This window comes from Loxodonta africana, chromosome 27 (genome assembly GCF_030014295.1).
Source record: "Loxodonta africana isolate mLoxAfr1 chromosome 27, mLoxAfr1.hap2, whole genome shotgun sequence".
Taxonomy (NCBI): Eukaryota; Metazoa; Chordata; class Mammalia; order Proboscidea; family Elephantidae; genus Loxodonta; species Loxodonta africana.
In genome coordinates this window covers 18,784,199-18,802,584 of record NC_087368.1, presented here as the reverse complement: position 1 = coordinate 18,802,584, position 18,386 = coordinate 18,784,199, and the positions used below count along the sequence as shown (strand labels likewise).

Here is an 18,386-nt window from a genome sequence, read left to right as displayed (position 1 = left end):
GGACTTCTAGCTGCTCAGACCCTCAGGGTCTTTGGAAGTTTACCAAAGTCTGTCAAACAGACCAGTAAGTTAATACCTGTACAGAAAAAATGTTTCTATTATTCTTCTAGGATCTAGAAATTGTTTGCTACAGTATGGAGGTGGTTCTGCCTTTCTCTGGCTCCTCACGCTCTCTTCTGCAGAATGACCAATTTTGCCCAGTCTTCATGCCTGCCAGAGGCAAAAAAGGCAAACGAAAGCTGTCATGCAGTGGCGGGTTTGAAACTGGCAGCTGTGTCACATGCGCTGATATCATACGTTTATGGCTTTGTTATCTTTCACATCTGCTGTGCTTGTGACAACTTCTAGTGGGAAAATTTCCAAGGGTTTGGTAGCGATTGAGGCCATTCCTTCCCGGTCCCAAGCTCCTGGCAAGTTTTCCAGGCTGAAGGAACTAACTGCTCCTTGGATGACGCTGCCCTCCTCTGACCTGCTTGGGAGAACCAGATGCAAAGATGTTTCCGAGGAGGAGGACACAGAGGACGAGAGTGTCGCTGAGATGGACTGCAGAGGCGTCAGTGTGGTGTCTGAATGTGGAGAGATGCACCTTAAGAATTGCAAATGGCCTTCCTGTACCACCTGGTAGTGGGAAGGTGAATAATCAAGGTTGGGAGAACAATGAAGTTCACTGTCTGTAGGATTTTGCTCATGAGCTCCAGTTCGCTGGGGGCTGCTTCCCACAGAGGGGGGATCCACACTCCAAATGTTTGAGGTGGCGTTTCCGTGACAAAGTTGTGCTTGGGTATAAGCAGGTCCACCTGCTTGCACGTGCAGGCAAGGTTGATGCGTACTCCAGGTCATCCTGGTCTGTAAGCTCTCCCTGGAGGGACGCACCGAGGCCGTGTGCAGAGAGTAAAACCCTGATGGTTGCTGGGGTGACAGAACATTTTCCAGAAGTTGTATCACATTCTTCATGTCTTTACCTAACTGGGAGACCTCCTGAGTCAACGTTGTTACCTGTGTGGATGAAGCAAAGCAAAAGGCGACAGTTAAAGTGGGATCATAGTGACGAGATTTCAGAGCAGTGAGGCAGGAAATTGTCAGCGCGAGGGTCCAAAAGGCTGCTCCAAATCCAACCAAGCCCAAGTGGTGGATGGACATACATCCTAAATCTAACGCCATCTTCCTTTTGAGGGATGTCAAAAAAAAAAAAAAAAAAAGTTGTCATCGAGTTAGTTCTGACTCATAGAAACCTCATGTGTGTCAGAGTAGAATTGGGCTCCATAGAGTTTTCAATGGCTGGGACCTTTCAGAAGATCTCCAGGTCTTTCTCTTGAGGGGTTTCTGGGTGGCTTCAACCTCCCAACCTCTTAGTTAGTAGCCTAGCACTTCACCATTTGTACCAGAGACTCCTGAGGTATGCTAAACCAAAACCAAATCCACTGCCATCGAGTGGATTCCAACTCACAGTGACCCTGTAGGACAGAGTAGAACTGCCCCATTGGGTTTTCAAGGAGTGGCTGGTGAATTCGAACTGCTAACCTTTTGGTTAAGAGCTGAACTCTTAACCACTGCGTCACCAGGGCTCCCCTGAGGGGCTGAGGGGTGCTGGGGAGACATAAACAGTCTGGGGTTCTTAATCAGTGATTCTGGGGTTCTTGAACAAAATTAGAGATGTGGGTCTATCATCTCTTGTCTCTCCTAAATACTAACGGTATCTTTTGCTTCTCTGAATCAGTGGGATTAACTGCATTGCTCAAAAATCATCCCAGACACCTCAAACCAATGTGGAGTGATGGATATTGCATGTAAGGTACTCAGCATAGTATCTAACCAGATGAGACAACCAGTAAATGGTAGCTCTTACTTTTGTCATTCTCTGGTTGAGATCTACACACACTGTAGTTCCAGGGACAAACTGGCCTTCAGTGATGGTGAAGGCGACAAGCGAGATCTCACACCAGATTTGCTAGAGAGTTCACAGAAAAAAGGAAAGGTGCAAAATGTTGGAAAGAAATTAAAAGACCTGCCAGGTAGGTAAGTACAGATAAGCACTGTGGGATACCTGGGAGTCTTGGGGCCAACTGTGAACCCAGAACCCCACAAGATTATAGCCCAATTGTGTGGTATGTGCTTTGTTAATTATCTAGTGGGGCATTTAGTTCTCATCGGATTCTCAAAGGGGGCATCACTTCCAAATACTTCAGAACCCACTAAGGAGTCTTACCTAAGCTTTACACTTAGAGCCAATACCATTTTTCTAATACCCATATCACTTTTTTAAGCATAGAAGACTGCCAGAAGATTGAATCTGACTCAAATCTAGCTTTTCTAGAGTATATCTATTCAACAAAGTGAGAAAAACCTATATTTCAGAAAGCAGGGCACATATATTTTCTAGTCTTTGGTTAGATTCATAACACTAACACAATATTGCAATATTTCTACTTTTATTGTTATCATACTTCATATTTTATAAAGAATTTCCCAATGATTTGGTCGTACTGTCATGAATCACAAAACTCCCATAAAAGCAGCTGAACTCATTGGCTAAATTACAGCAAGGCGGGGTGGGGGAAGGCAATTCAACCTCAGTAACGATGCCAAAACCAAGATTGCTGTTTTGAGCAGACTTTCTTTTTCAACACTAAAATATACATTCATAATTCATCCAGCAATTTAATTCATTCTACTTCCTGGGAGTACATTCTGAAACTAATTTTCCCTGGCAGGCCCACTGGGAGGTAGCACTGCTCAAAATCAGGCATTTCAAAAAGGCCAGAAGGGAGATTTTCCATGATTCAGGCAACCAACTGGTAACACCTGCCCTGAAATTGCCAGGCCAAACTCTGCCTTGCTGCTGGTATGGCATTTGAGGGACTCAACAGACTACTTGTCCAGGCTTCTGAGCAGATCTAAAATTTCTAGAGAGAAAAAGAGATACCTCTGAGCATCACACTGAAGAAGTGAAGCAGTGAAACTGAGAAAGATTCAAGTTGTTTTGAAATTTTCATTCCATGTTATCAATATCATCACCTGCCAGGCCTCCTACCGAAAGTGCATGGATCACCCGGAAATCAGTAACATGGGGTTTCTGTACTGCAGACATTCACTCAAGGGTTCCATCCTGAACTGATTAACTCTTTTACCAGAAATTCAGAAGAGGAAGGCTGACACTAAAAATGAGATAGTCTAAGCTTTATTCTTGTATCAATCTCACCAGGGTTACATTAGGTCAGCTCCCAATAAAAATGCTTTCAATTAGCTTTTTATTGAGGGTTGAATTAAGATATATTCATTGAAGAATAATTTTGCATTTTAGGCACCTTGAGAATTATGTTTTTCAATAAATGTTTAAATAAAAGGGCTTTCAGTTATATTTTCCCTATTGGCTCCAAAATAGCTCTAAGATAGGGAGGGATACGTTAGTATTTTCCTATCCATAAAATGCAAAAACTAACACCCAGAGGTTAAATTACATTTTTAAGGCCATTACTTCATGAGTGGAAATTGTGATGGTGTAGTAGTTAAGAGCTATGGCTACTAACTAAAAGGTCAGCAGTTTGAATCCACCAGGTGCTCCTTGGAAACCCTACGGGGCAATTCTACTCTGTAATATAGGGTCACTATGAGTTGCAAATGGAAACCCTGGTGGCATAGTGGTTAAGTGCCACAACTGCTAACCAAAAAGTTGGCAGTTCAAATCCACCAGGCTGTCCTTGGAAACCCTGTGGAGCAGTTCTACTCTGCCCATACGGTCCCTATGAGTCAGAATCGACTTGACGGCAATGGGTTTTTACGTATGAGTTGAAATATACTCGATGTCAATGGGATTGAGTTTTTTTTTTTTTTTTGGTTTATTTCATGAATGATAGTCTTTGGTCTTTCTGCAGTAACATTATCGCAAGGAAAAGGAGATATTGCTTAAAGATAGTTGAGAAAGTTTTGCTAGTGTGGTCAGAATTTGTAAAGAGCACTGATAATCTAAAATGGTAGCTTCACGGGTAAAAGCTGTCTCAAACATTAACTCAACATCATATAATAGTGTCATCTCTAAATTGAAAAGTGACTGACACACAGGAAAATTGCTTCATAACAAATTATTAAAAAAAAAGTCAGTTGCCATCAAGTTGACACTGACTCATGGCAACCCCATGTGTTTCACTGTAGAACTGTGCTCCATAGCTTTTTCAAAGCAGATTTTTTTTAGAAGTAAATCGCCAGGCCTCTCTTCCAATGGACTTCTGGGTGGACTTGAATCTCCAACCTTTTGGTTAGCAGCTGAGCATGTTAACCGTTTGCACCATCCAGGGACTCCATAACAAATTATATCAATCCAAAAAAAAAAAAAAAAATTTGCAAGAAAGGAAAGTCTGGAACCAGTGAAAATGTTAACACAGGCATATTTCTGAAGAACCATTTTCCTAGTTTTCAGAATAAACAGACATTTTTCCATGACTGAAATACCTATTTGCCCAGTTCCATTCTTGACATCTAGCTTTTACTGGGCATTTGCTACAAGCTTGAGGCCATGACCTCTAAATGGGAATCCAGCGTCTTGACTAGCTCCAGGAATGTAAACAAGCATTAACATTTTCCAAAAACAAAATTACTATACTGGCTTGAACTGAAAAGAACAAAGGACTCAAGGAAATAGGGAAGCTTTCTTTAGCACTAGAGGGTGATGATAAATTTATGTTAGGGAAGATTTCTGTCATTGTGTCTCAGGAGACATACCCCTATACCTTATTCAAGTTACATGAAGGAAGTAATTCCCATTAGGTGAGGGAACTCTCCCTTTACAAGGACAAAACAAGCTGTCACAAGGAGACACAGCATCTAGAGGTGGAGACCCTGGTGTCACTGAAGGTGACAACATACTGCCACAAAAACTGTGGTAAAGTGGGTGTCTGGAAGATGTTTTACTGCACTTTTGTTTACTGCTTCCTCCTGCTGGGCTTGCTAATAAAATCCATTCTAAAACGGGAAAGACCTTGATCTTCATCAAAGACTGAAGGCACAGAATATGTCTCTACTTCCAAAGACAGTGAGGCTCAGGCATTTGTTAAAAAAAGGTTGTTGTGGCTACTTTGTGATAAGGACTCTGACCACTTAAAGAGATATGACTTCAAGCTATGATTTAAAACCAGTGCACGTACTGAAAAGAAATAATGCAATAAAAAAAAAAAAAAATTCATTCCGATCAAATGAACCAAAGTTTTCCCACTTACCTCAATGACTGCTTAAAATCTTTAAATGTTTCTGTCACTCATACTAGAAAACACAATCTCTTTTTGAGCAGATATTACAAAGCCCTTTGTAGTCCTACCTAAATGTTTCATGGCCCCATTTTCTGTATTTTTCTGTCATCAAACACAGTGAGATTCACATGGCATTGTTCTTGAACATGCCATTCCCTCTGACTGGGGACCCTTCTTCTTTCCCTCTGCCTGCTTCTTAAGTTTCTTCTCTCCATTCAAATGTGTTCTAAAATCTTCTCTACAGAGCTTTTCTCTGATCTCCTACTGATACTCCCTAGTGGTTTAAGTCTTGATTGTCTTGCATCATACAGAACTGTTTGTACCCAACTAGGCTATGAGTTTCTTGAGAAGAACCCAGTACCCAGTGCCGTCGAGTCGAGAAACTATATTATTTATCTCAGTATCTCCTAGACCTAGGACAATGCCTAGAACACAACACGTAGTTAGTAAATCCTGAACGTGTAAATGTATGAAATGCCTGTAATTTTGAAGGACTTCTTGGTTTTCCCATGACCTTCAATTTTGACCTGATTTTACCTATGATTTTTATCATAAATATCCTGGAAAATCTGTAGCTAACCCTCTTTGTTTCAATTAAGTATATTAAGAGTAGGTATTACGACTGTTACAGTTTTATGTATAAATTTCCTAAACCAAATCCTTGAGTATCCCCTAGTTTCCAAGAGCAGGTGGCATTTTCACAGTTAAGAATCCCTTCTCTCTTATTGTGTTTCCTTCATAGTTGTAGAAATGGGTCTCCTTTGGTCAAGACTTCTGCTAGACTTCACTTATCTTACTGCTTTGCTACTTGTCCCAGAATAAAGCGGATGTCCAGGGGTAGTTTTAATTCTCTGGGTAATTTCTCCTTTTTACTGATCTCCATATCTCATAACTACATAATAACTGCCAAGTGAATTCAATTAAGTTAACCAGAGTTTTCTTCAGCTGAAATTTGGCAAACCTTTTCTACATGGGTAGCTATTTTAGATGTGGCCTTCCAATATTTTCTACTAAAAAAAAAAGATAATGGATAAAGAAAACGTAACAGTATATATCCTTTTCCTACTTCTATATTGTTGTATTTTTTTTTATTCATTTTCTTTTTTTTTTCTTCCTCTTTTTCCTTCTCTTCCTTCACCTCATCTTTCTATGGATAAGAATCCATCAGCCTGGAATTTAAAGCTGTTGCCACCAAATCCCAAACCAGTTCACTGTCACCATCTGTATAGCCAATTGTTCATATCCAAGATTTCACTCTCCTTTCCCATGTCCCAACTGTTAGAAGTGATGCAAACACCATCTGTACTTCCAAGTGGTTCGGTTTTCCACCCAAAACTTTAGAACCCCTAAAGATTCTTCCCTTCTCTGTTCTTCCGGTATCATGCATTAACCATGCAAATCATTAGGTATTTAGCAGACCGTGAATAGAGGCTCCCACGTGACAGCCGACTTGCCAATTGTCCATGATCCACGTACTAATCTTTCCGTGCCTCTAAGAAGGGAACCACTAATTACTGCAACTTTTCTATTCTTACCACATCCAGGTTTCCTCAGAACTTCTGTTGGCTTAGAAATAGTCATTGTTGTCCTACATATCTAGAATATCTGGCTTTCTCCTCTCATGTATAATTAGCTCCTTTGTTGTAGTGTTACTGCTCACTTTCCTCTGCAGAATATTTTCACAAGGTCTATGTTGTGAGGATTACATGATTTAATGGCTGTAAAAGTTTAGTCCCCACATAACTGGTATTGTATAAGAATCCCAGGTGGCTAGATATGATAATGTAATACAATTTCTAAGCTTAGTTCAGAGCTTGTGCATGGTAGGAAGAACTAATCTAGGAAACTCTTAGCCCAAAAGAAAAGAGAAAACCAGAATGATCTCTATAACTCCTCTCTGCCTCAGCATGGTGATACACCATTCCTGTTAATACTTTTACGTAGTAAATATTGGAAGAAACTAAGTCTGATTTTTAGCATTGCCTTGCATGAATCTCTGCAGTAGCAAACAGTAATAACAGAATTAGAACCATTGAAAAATATTGAAAAGGTCCTGTATTTACAGTGTAAGGTTTGCAGGCAAATGGTTTGAGATTCTCTACAAAGGACACGTGAGCCAAAACACAAGGATGTGCAGCCTGGTGTTGACTAGAATTGAATAAGGACCAGCGTGGGTCTGGAGGTGTGGGTGCTGCAGGTCTTTATTGTTCTTTATGGTAGTGCCAGCCACTGCACAGATCTGCCATCTAGTAGGCGCTTAATAAATATTTGTTGATACATGAATAAATAAACAATAAATTGCATGGTTAATTTTTTAGTGTGGGGCTTCTATTATTTGTAATTGAACTTAAATAACCTACCAATCACCCCTAAATACCACTGCAAGACATAGAAGCTAAGTGGTGCTATACCTCTACAGCAGGTAAGGAAGTTTCATATGATCTGGTTGGCTCAGAGCAGTCCCTGCCCCCTTCAGTATGGGAGATATTAAAACACTGTGTTATCACATGGTTTAAACAATTCATTCATGGTGGTACTGGTGATCTATTGTACCCATAGCACCACGCATCGTCAGCCTTTAGAGTTGGATGATGGGCATCTTAGTGCAAACACAGATTTGCTATTCTGTGTGTCTTTGGATTGTGCCTCTGGGAGCAGAAGTGTGAGTTTCATAACCAAAAAAAAAGGAAAAAAAAAAAATGGAGTTCTTGACAGTACTGTTAGATTCACACAGAGAATATTGTCCTTTCCTTATTCATATTTTACATTTCTCAGTTTTGGCTATTAGTACAGTATGATTCATGGACTTTGAGTATAACTGGAATTTCAGTTGATAGAGAAAAAAATGTGATTTCCATTTTTGTGCATTCAGGGAGCAGATGGGAAATGCATCTGTTGACATAATCTTCTTAGCTTGAAGAGTTCTTGACCCGTCACTCAATTTTTGCCAAACATGTACACATTTTCCTGCTAGACACAATTTTCCTAAATTCAGGGGTACTAATTATACCAATCCTCTCCCCCTGCGATGAACACATATACATTTTTACAAGCTCTGATTCAGGTAATTAAGTGGTCTTTCATTTAATCCTTTGTTATGTTGCATATTTATCATGGGATTCAGACAAGTTCAATCAAACTCCTTAAGCAGGCAAAACAAAAAAGATGATCGGCATAATTTCATCCTTGTGTGTCTTTTGCTTCACAAAGCACTCAAAAACAAGTGGCAGTCTATTTTATCTGTCAGCTAAAATAATAATCATATTCGCCACTTGCATAAATTTCATCTAAATGAGGATCTCAATCCCATCACTAATGACAGTTGTAAATCTTTGTCTACAGCTGGAGGGACTAGAATGTTGAGGGTAAAGTGGCTAGTCCAGGGTCACACAGGAATAGTACCAATGGTTTGGCTTTTGCAGGTGCAGCTGACGCTTCTTAAATTATAATAAAAGAAAAATTACAAGTCCAGCATTTCCAATACAAAATGACCAATCATAGTCTTCGAAAGTGATTACTTCAATGGCGTCACTGAATTTCTGCAAACTCAGGCCTTTGGACACAACTTTATTACTTTAGCTCTACGATGGCAATCCATTATCAATTCTTTGACTGCTTTTCTCATCTATTTTCCTGGTTCCTGTGATAAAGTCGGATTAGTAGCTGAACTTCGCTCTGACTAACGGAACTTCACTACTGTCAGCAAACACCGAACAAATGTCTATCCCCTCTGGGGATATCGGCTGTATACAGCTGTGCTCCTTAAACTTTAACGTGCATAAGAAGCACCTGGGGATTAAATAAAATGTGTATTGTGATTAGGGTCTAGGGAGGGTCTGGGATTCTGCATGTTTAGCAACTGCGGAGCTGAGACCAATGTTACTTGTCCATGGAGCACACAGTCAGATCATTGGTCCCGATTCTTACGGAACTAGTCCCTTTGGTTAACTCCTCATATACTGTTATTTCAGTAAAGGGCTTAATGTTTAGTGTAAACTGCTTTTTTCCCACTCCTTTGGCAAGTCTCTAGGTGGAGATGTGTTCATTCAGGGAACAAATGGTTTTTGATGTTAGCGGTCAGCATCCAGTAATTCATTGGGGCTTGCTAAGTGGTGATATTCTAACTCCATGTATCATTTTGTCTGTCAGAAAGAATGTTACAGTGATGCCTCCCTCATTGGCTATTTGGTTTCCCCAGTTGATATAGGAAGACAGGAAAAAAATTTGATGTTCCCTTTAAAAAAAATGATTTTTAAATATAATGAATTGTGTCCCTGTCGTCCTCTGAAAGTGACCAATTAGTTTTTGGAAAATATTATGAGATTTATGAATTTGTACATATTTTATGGGTTTCAATCCATTGCATTTCTAATATTTATTAAATTTCAAATTAGTCTACTTTTGACCAATGGGAAACTCTTAACATTGGCTCCTGAGCTCTTCTGACGTCACCTGGTAGTGCGTGATAGCTTTCTTGCTGTCTGTGTAATAATGTGCTCTGGGCTCATCATGTATGTATTTCTCTGTCCCAGAAGTGGAATCAGCCATTTCTCCAAGAAACCCTGGTTTCTTTTTGTGGAGAATGGTATTTCAAGACGATAATCTATGCACTATGAATACTCACTGTTATTGGTCATTGCTTTTATCCCTTTTCTGTTGGATGAGCTTGGACCATATATACTCCACAGGTTCATACTAGTATTATAATTTCACTTCAGAACTACAAGGCTTTACTTAACCTTTTCCATATTGTATTTGCACCTCCTTTCTTCCACACTGTGAATTCTCAGGATTCAGAGGATGATAGAATTAGAATATCCCCTAATTTGCTTTATCCCGCATTACACATGTAACAGTCTCATTAATGACCCTATGGGTCAGAGTAGAACTGCCCCATAGAGTTTCCGAGGACTGCCTGGTGGATTCGAACTGCCAACCTTTTTGGTTAGCAGTTGTAGCACTTAACCACCAGGGTTTCCAGTCTCAGTAAAACAATACCGTCATTACGAATTATGAGTATTGAAAACATTTATTTTTTTTGGACATATTCTATTGTCTTTCTCTTCCCCTCCCATTTCTGAGGGTTCTGTTGTATTTACATTATCAGAGCATACGGCCATTGCCAACTTATACTCTCTCCCCTTTAACCCTCACTTAGACTTGGTCCTTTAATAAGTATATATTCAATGCTCATCCTTATGACAGTGTCTTTCTAGGCATTTTGGCCGTCTGAAACTTGTTTGCTAATTTATTCTTTAGGACATCTTTGTGAGAATAATATTCCCGGAGTTCTTGCATGTTGATAAACAGTTTGATAGCTGATGGTCAATTTTGCTGGATATAAAATCCTTGGTTAACATTTTATTTCCTTAAATATCTTACATATAATTATGTATGCCTTAAGTATCTTAAGTATTTTGTATGTTACACCATCTTCTTACACACCATGTTGCCAAAAAATTTAATGATAGTCTAGTTTTTTTCCCTTTATAAGAACCTTATACACTCTTTTTTGCCTAGATGCCCAAAGGATTTTGATTTAAAATCTAGTAGTTTTACTAGAATATGTAATTTTAATGTAGTTTCAATTACTATTTTTAATTTTAGGAGAGTTTTCTTGGATTATAGGTTTTAATATTTGCTTGGTTCCTTTAATTGGTATTCTTCTTCAGAGACTTTTTTTTTTTTTTGTATATTTGGTCTTTGTTTATCTTCAATATTTATTACTTTCTTTCAAAGCTTTTTAAACGCATTTCTTCATTTAGATTAGCTGCTTAAATTTTCCTTTTTTCAACCTTCTATTTCCCATAAGGCATTATTTTTGTGTTTCTTCTAGTTTAAATTTCTTTAAAATATTCTTTTTACTTTTAATTTTATTCCTGAATTTTTCTCTAACTCTTTATGAAGTTTTATCATTTCATGAACTAGGGAAGAAGAGCTTTAGAGAATAAGAATTTTTAAAATTCTTGAAAACACAATACCTGTACATGGCAACATATTCTTGCTAAATGTGGATGAGTTACTTTTATCATTTTCTATATGTTTAAAACAGTTCATGGTTAAAGAAAAACAAAATACACAGTATGTACACATTTTTATAAATATTTCTATACACCTCTCTATACCTGTGGCTATACAGTGATCCAAGTATTGAAAAGAGTAATTATTTTAATTGACATACATGAGTAGAGGAAAAACATATCTGATCTATGCAGACATCTCTGTTGAGTGGGACTGGTGGACCCTTTCTATTTTAACCTTAATTTTCTGAGCTGTGTTATTTTACAATGATCATGTCCTGTTTTTTTAATTTTCAAAAAAAAAAAAAAAGACCCAAATATATTGCATACTTAAAAATGAAAAGAACACATTTTTATACATTTTTTGCACTTTATTTATGATTATTGTAAATTTCAAGGACCCATTTTTAACTATTACAAATCAATATCCAAAAAAAAGGAAGGATAGGTGATGGGATTTTTTAACGCAGAGACCTTTATTACTATTAGAGCAATCAACATCCCAGTAAGGATGACTGATACAGCAAGGTCTGGCTAAGAAATGAACTTTACCATAAGATATTGCTGCGTTTTCAATGCCATTTAGAAAAAGTAGTAAGCAATTCTTAATTAAAGCCCAACCTCTCTTATTCCCATTCCATCTCAAGGAGATTGTACCGATCTAGTCACACACACTTAAAACTTTACCTAACTAATTTTCTCAAGTACAACTTAGACAACAACTGAGATGTTCCCTCTCTGTTTCCCAGCAGAAGGCATCTCATTATCTGTATTTGTTTACTTGGATACTGTGAAACATTTAATCTGGGATATTTTGGCATTCAACTTTGAACAAAATGAAATAGGAGACAAACTTCTGGGTACTGTGGTAGATATTACTAGTCATTGCCAGTATCTTAGCTCCATTTCTCCTGAGTACACAGAAAATTATACTTTCTGCCCTTGAAATTAATTGTAGTGATGGAATGACTGCAGGTTATTGAACCGTGAACAGAAATGATATGCATATCTTCTGAGCCAAAAAATGGTCTGTGCTCCCCTCTTTGAATGAGACACAGCCAATCAGCAACATGCCAGATGGTGGTGGCCCCTCCTCTGCACTGTGTTAGGTATTTCTCTTGAATAAGAAATCAACTTACCTCAGTACAACTTACCCTGTACTGACTATGAAGGAGTCCTGGTGACGCAATAGTCCAGTGCTTGACAGCTAAGCAAAAGGTCAGTGGTTTGAACCCACTGGTGACTCCGTGGGAGAAAGATGTGGCAGTCTGCTTCTGTAAAGATTACAGCCTTGGGAACCCTACAGGGTAGTTCTACTCTGTCCTGTAGGGTCACTATGAGTCAGAATCAACTTGAAGTCACACAACAACAATACTGAGCATAACAGTGCCTATCTGAGAATGGGGGATGTTTTAATATTTCAGAAACTGTTGGAAGACTTTTTTTTTTTGTGGTGGAAGGAACATTTAAAAGACCTTGAGGTTACAAAATGGAATTTGAACTTTGAGGTCTTAGTGGCTATGTAAAATAATCATCTCTAAAGACTTAGGAAAATAGTAGATATAAGAACATGACTGGAATAGCTATTTTTAAAGAATGTGACCTATGATCCAATTGTGAAATGTAATATAAACACAATCATTTCTGAAAACAAGATACCTTTCTGTTGGTCTCAACAGTAACAAGAGCTCAGTCTCTAAAATGCTAGAGGCCATGTTTATATGCCTGGGCTTCTCATATCTCTTATAGTTGTGCTAATGCATCAAATTAAAGGCTTAATATTACTCAATGAGAGTTCCAGTGAAGTAGCAGACATGAGGAATAGAAGTGGCCTTTCTCAAACTTTGGTTTCCATCACGTGTGTGTATAACTTACAATATATTGAGCCCCAAGAAGTAAAACAGGCATTATTTCCACCAAAGCAGTCGAGATATTGAAACTGGAAAGAAATCCACTGGACCAACAAACAGAAGCCATTTAGAGGATAAATAATAAAAGTTGGTGTTCAGCTGCTTGGGCAACATATGGGATGGTACAAATCTCTACAGAAATCATTTGGTACTTGAAGTGAACTTTTAGTTGCAAAAGGAAAAATCAAGAATTTTCTGGGCATATCAATGAGGGCCCTAAAATAAAGTGAACAAATCCTGATACAAAAAACGTGGAGCAAAATTCATCAGGGACTCTGAATAGCATAAACCAAAGAATAAAGATAAAGATTTTAGATAATATCTGAAAAAGAGCTGCTTCCTTAGCCCAGTGCTTCCCAAGTACACTTCCAAGATAACACTAGTGGGAAAAAAAATGCTAATACTTTGTCACTGATGTGACCCAAACGCAAATGCGTTTGGTTAAAGCAGGCTAAAAATAAGGTAATTTTTTAGCTGAGGAATACATAGGTCTTTGGAATGCTAATGACCAATGTGAATCTCTAAGAATGTGAATGTGAATCTCTAAGAATATGAATTAGTTATTAAGCAAAATATATCAAATGTATTTAACCACAGAGGAATTATTCCCCAAGTATTTTTATTTTAAATAGCCCGGAAAAGCACAAAACGTTCAAGTATTATGCTCTTGTTGTTAGTTGCCATCAAATCAATCTGACTCATGACAACCCCATGTGTGCAGAGTAGAATTGCTCCATAAACTTTTCAAGGCTGTGACCCTCTGGAAGCAGATTTCCAAGCCTGTCTTCCAAGGTGTCTCTGAGTGGGTTCGAACCACTAACCTTTTGGCTAGTTGTAGAGTGCTTAAACATTTGTGCCATCCCTGTTTTTAAAACTATATAAGGTAAGTGGGAGTACATCTACCCCTTACTCTATGCAATTTTGTGCTTATTAAGGAAACACTGTAAATGTGTTGAGCATATCTCAAAAATAATATGGAATAGTAGAAGGAGCTCACATTGGTATGTGGAAATAATCAAAGGACAAATAGAAAACAAAGAGTAAAATTAAAGACTATATAAAAACAGGCAAGCTCCAACTACATGCTGTCAATAGGAAACACACTTTAGTGTCAAAAATACAAGTAGATTAAAAGTAAAAAGGTGGAAAAAGATTTATCATGTAAACAGCAACCATACGAAAGCTGGAATGGATATACTAATATCAAACAAAATAGACCTTAAAACAGAAAAAAAATGTTACTAGAGATAAAAAGGGACATTTTGTAGGAATAGAGGGTCAAATCCATCAGGAATTTATAACAATTATAATGAGATATGTATATTCACCTAACAATAGAGCCCCAAATACATGAAACAAAAACTGTCAGAATTGAAGGAAGTACATTTTCAATGATCATAGCTGGAAACCATATCGCTTTCATGACAGAACAGTTAGAAGGTTTGAACACTTTACACAAATTAGACCTAACAGACATCTATCTATAGCATACTCCACACAATAACAGCAGAATACACATGCTTCTCAAACACCCACAGAAGATTCTTCAGTATAAACACAATGTTAGGCCATTAAACAAGAGCTACAGCTGCTAACGAAAAGGTCAGCAGTTGGAATCCACCAGCCACTTTTTGGAAATCCTCTGAGGCAGTTCTACTTGTCCTAGAGGGTAGTTACGAGTTAGAATCGACTCACAGCAACAGATTCTTTTGGTAATGAATTTAAAAGAACTGAAATCATACAAAGTATGTTCTCCAATTGCAATAGAGTGAAATTAGAAATTAACAGAATGAATTTTGGAAAATTCACAAATATGTGAACATTAACACAGCAATTAATAATGAGTCAAAGAAGAAATCATAAGGGAATTATTAAGTACTTTGAGAAGAAGGAAAATAAAATCATGAACACCAAAATTTATGGGAGAAAGCTAAAGCAGTGCTTAGAGGAAAATTTACATTATTAAACAAAGATCTCAACTCAACAACCTAATTTTCCACCATAAGACACTGGAAAAATAAGAACAAACTAAACGCAAAGCAAGCAGAAGAAAGGAAATAATGAGGATTAGAACAGAAATTTATAAAATGGAGGAACAATAGAGAGGATCAATAAAACCAAAAGTTGATTTAAAAAAAATCAATAAAATTGGCAATTTTTTAGGTAGACTTAGCAGGATTAAAAGAGAAAAGACTCAAATTACTAAAATCAGGAATGAAAGAGCTCATGTTACTACCAATCTTATAAAATAAATCATAAGGGAATACGAATAACTGTATGCTAACAAGTTATATACCTAAATGGACAAAATTCTACAAGGACACAAAACTACCAAAACTGATTTAAAAGCAATAGAAAATCTAAGTAGACCTATAGAAAGTGAAATATTTGAATTAGCGAAAAAAAGTCCAGAACCAGACAAGTCCTACCTGTCTGGTGAATTATACAAAACATTTAAAGAATACCAGTTCTACACAAACTCTTCCAAAAAAAACCAAAAAGAAAGGAACACTTTCCAAGTCATTCTATGAGACCAGCATTACCCTGGTACCAAAGCTAAACATATCACAAAAGAAGACTATAGCCCAGTATCTCTTATGAATATAAACCCAAAAAGTCTCAGCAAAATACTAGCAAATCAAGTCCAGCAATATATTTTAAAAGGATAACATATCATGACCAAGTGGGATTTATCCCAGGAATGTAAGGTTAGTTAACACTCAAAAATAAATTAATGCTCCATATCAACAGAATAAAGAACAAAAGAAGCACAGGATCATCTCAATAGATGAAGAAAAGCATCTTATAAAAGTCAACATACCTTGGAGCCCTAGTGGCTCAGTGGTTAAGAGCTTGGCTGCTAACCAAAAGGTCGGCAGTTCGAATCCACCAGCTGCTCCTTGGAAACCCTATGGGGCAATTCTACTCTGTCCAATAGGGTTGTTATGAATTGGAATTCATTCAATGGCAACAGGTTTTTCTGATTTATCATAACATTTAACAAAGCAGGAATACAAAGGAACTTCCTCAACCAGATAAATGAAAATACAGCATTATGGATTGAATTGTGTCCTCCAAAGATACGTGTATGAATTTGGCTAGGCCATGATTTCCATTATTGTGTGACTGTACATCATTTTGTCATTTGATGTGATTTTCCTATGTGCTGTAAATCCTGTCTCTATGATGTTGATGAGGTGGGATTAGCGGCAGTTATGTTAATGAGGCAGGACTCAATCTACAAGATTGGACTGGGTCTTGAGCCAATCTCTTTTGAGATATAAAAAAGAGAAGTGAGCAGAGATACATGGGGACCTCATACCACCAAGAAAGCAGCACCGGGAGCAGAGCGTGTCCTTTGGGCCTGGGGTTCCTGCATGGAGAAGCTCCAAGACCAGGGGAAGATGGATGACAAGGACCTTCCTCCAGAACCAACAGAGAGAGAAAGACTTCCCTGGAGCTGGTGCCCTGAATTCGGACTAATAGCTTACTAGACTGTGAGAGAATAAATTTCTCTTTGTTAAAGACATCTACTTCCGGTATTTCTGTTATAGCAGCACTAGATAACTAAGACATATAGCTACCATCATACATCATGGTCAAAGGCTGAATGCTTCCCCCTTGAGATCAGGAGCCAGACAAGGATGTCTATACTCTAACCACTTTTATTTGACATCGTAGAGTAGGTTCTATCCATAACAATTACGTAAGATAAAGAAAAAAAGAATCCAGATTGGAAAAAAAGAAGTAAAAATATCTCTATTTGTAGACAACATGTTCTAGTATATAGAAAATTCTAAGGAATTTCACTAAAAAACTATTAGAACAAATGAACAATGTTCCTGGATACAAAATCAATATACAAAAAACACCTGTATTTTATACAGCAGCAATAAGCAAACAGAAAATGGAATTAAGAAAATAATTCCATTTATAATACTTCCAAAAAGAGTAAAATATTTAGGATTAAATTTAACAAAGTATAAAATGTTTACTCTGAAAACTACAAAACATTATTAAAGAAATTACAGAAGACCTAAATAAGTGGAAAGACAGCCTATGTTCATGGATTGGAAGACTTAATATTGTTAAAATGGAAATAGTTCTCATATTGATTTTCAGATTCAATGCATTGACTATCAAAATATAGCTGAATTCTTTGTAGAAATTGACAAAGTTCACATGAAACTTCAAGGGATTGACAATAGCTAAAACAATCTTGAAAAAGAACAATGTTGGAGGGTTCACATTTCCTCATTTCAAAACTTATTACAAAACAGCAGTAATGAAGACAGTGTAGTAGTGGTATAAAGACAGACATATAGGTTAATGGAATAGAAATGAGAATCCGGAAACAACCCACACATCTATGGTCAACTGATTTTTGACGAGGATGTTAAGTCCATTCAATAGCCTAATAAAGGGTGCTGGGACAACTGGATTTCCATGCAAAATAAATAAATAAAGCTAGAACTACGCTTCATACCATATAGGAAAATCAACTCAAAACAGATCAAGGACCTAAATGTAAGAAACAAAACTATGAAACCCTTAGAAGAAAACATAGAGACTTAACACTTAACAATGAATACTTAGATGTGACACCAAAAGCACGAGAAACAAAAGACAAAATAGATATACTGGACTTCACCAAAATTAAAATCTTGTGTGCTTCGAAAGACACCATGAAGAAAGTGAAAAGACAACCCACAGTATGGAAGAAAATTTTTACAAATCATATATCTGATAAGGAATTTGTACCTAGAATATGTAAAGAACTCTTATAACTGAATAATAAGACAAACAACTCAGCTGAAAAACAGGTAAAGGTCTTGAGTAGATAGTTCTCCAAAGAAAATACGCAAATGGTCAATAAGCACATGAAAAGATGCTCAACATTATTTGCCATCACACCCACTGCTGTCCAGTTGATTCTGACTCACAGTGACCCCACAGGGTTTCCAAGGCTGTAAATCTCTATGGAAGCAGGCTGCCACATCTTTCTCCTATGGAGCTGGTGGTTTCCAACTGCTGACCTTTCGGTTAACAGTCTATCACTTTACCCACCACCCACGAGGGGCTCCTTTATTTGCCGTTAGGGAAACGTAAATCAAAACCACAATAACATAACACTTAACACTCACTAGTATGGTTGTAATCAGAAAGACGTAACATACAAATAAAAATCGTTGGCAAGGAAGTGGAGAAACTGGAAC

General features: G+C 37.5%; 1 protein-coding gene across 1 annotated transcript in view; it reads right to left on the bottom strand.

Annotated features, from left to right (window-relative positions):
• Window positions 1-291: 291 nt before the first annotated feature.
• The window catches only part of KCNH8 (potassium voltage-gated channel subfamily H member 8), a 447,419-nt gene continuing 429,324 nt past the window's right edge, over window positions 292-18,386 (bottom strand). The window contains exon 16 of the mRNA XM_003415733.3: window positions 292-996. Within this exon, the coding sequence (XP_003415781.2) occupies window positions 292-996 (705 nt within the window). The remainder of the gene's footprint in view (window positions 997-18,386) is intronic.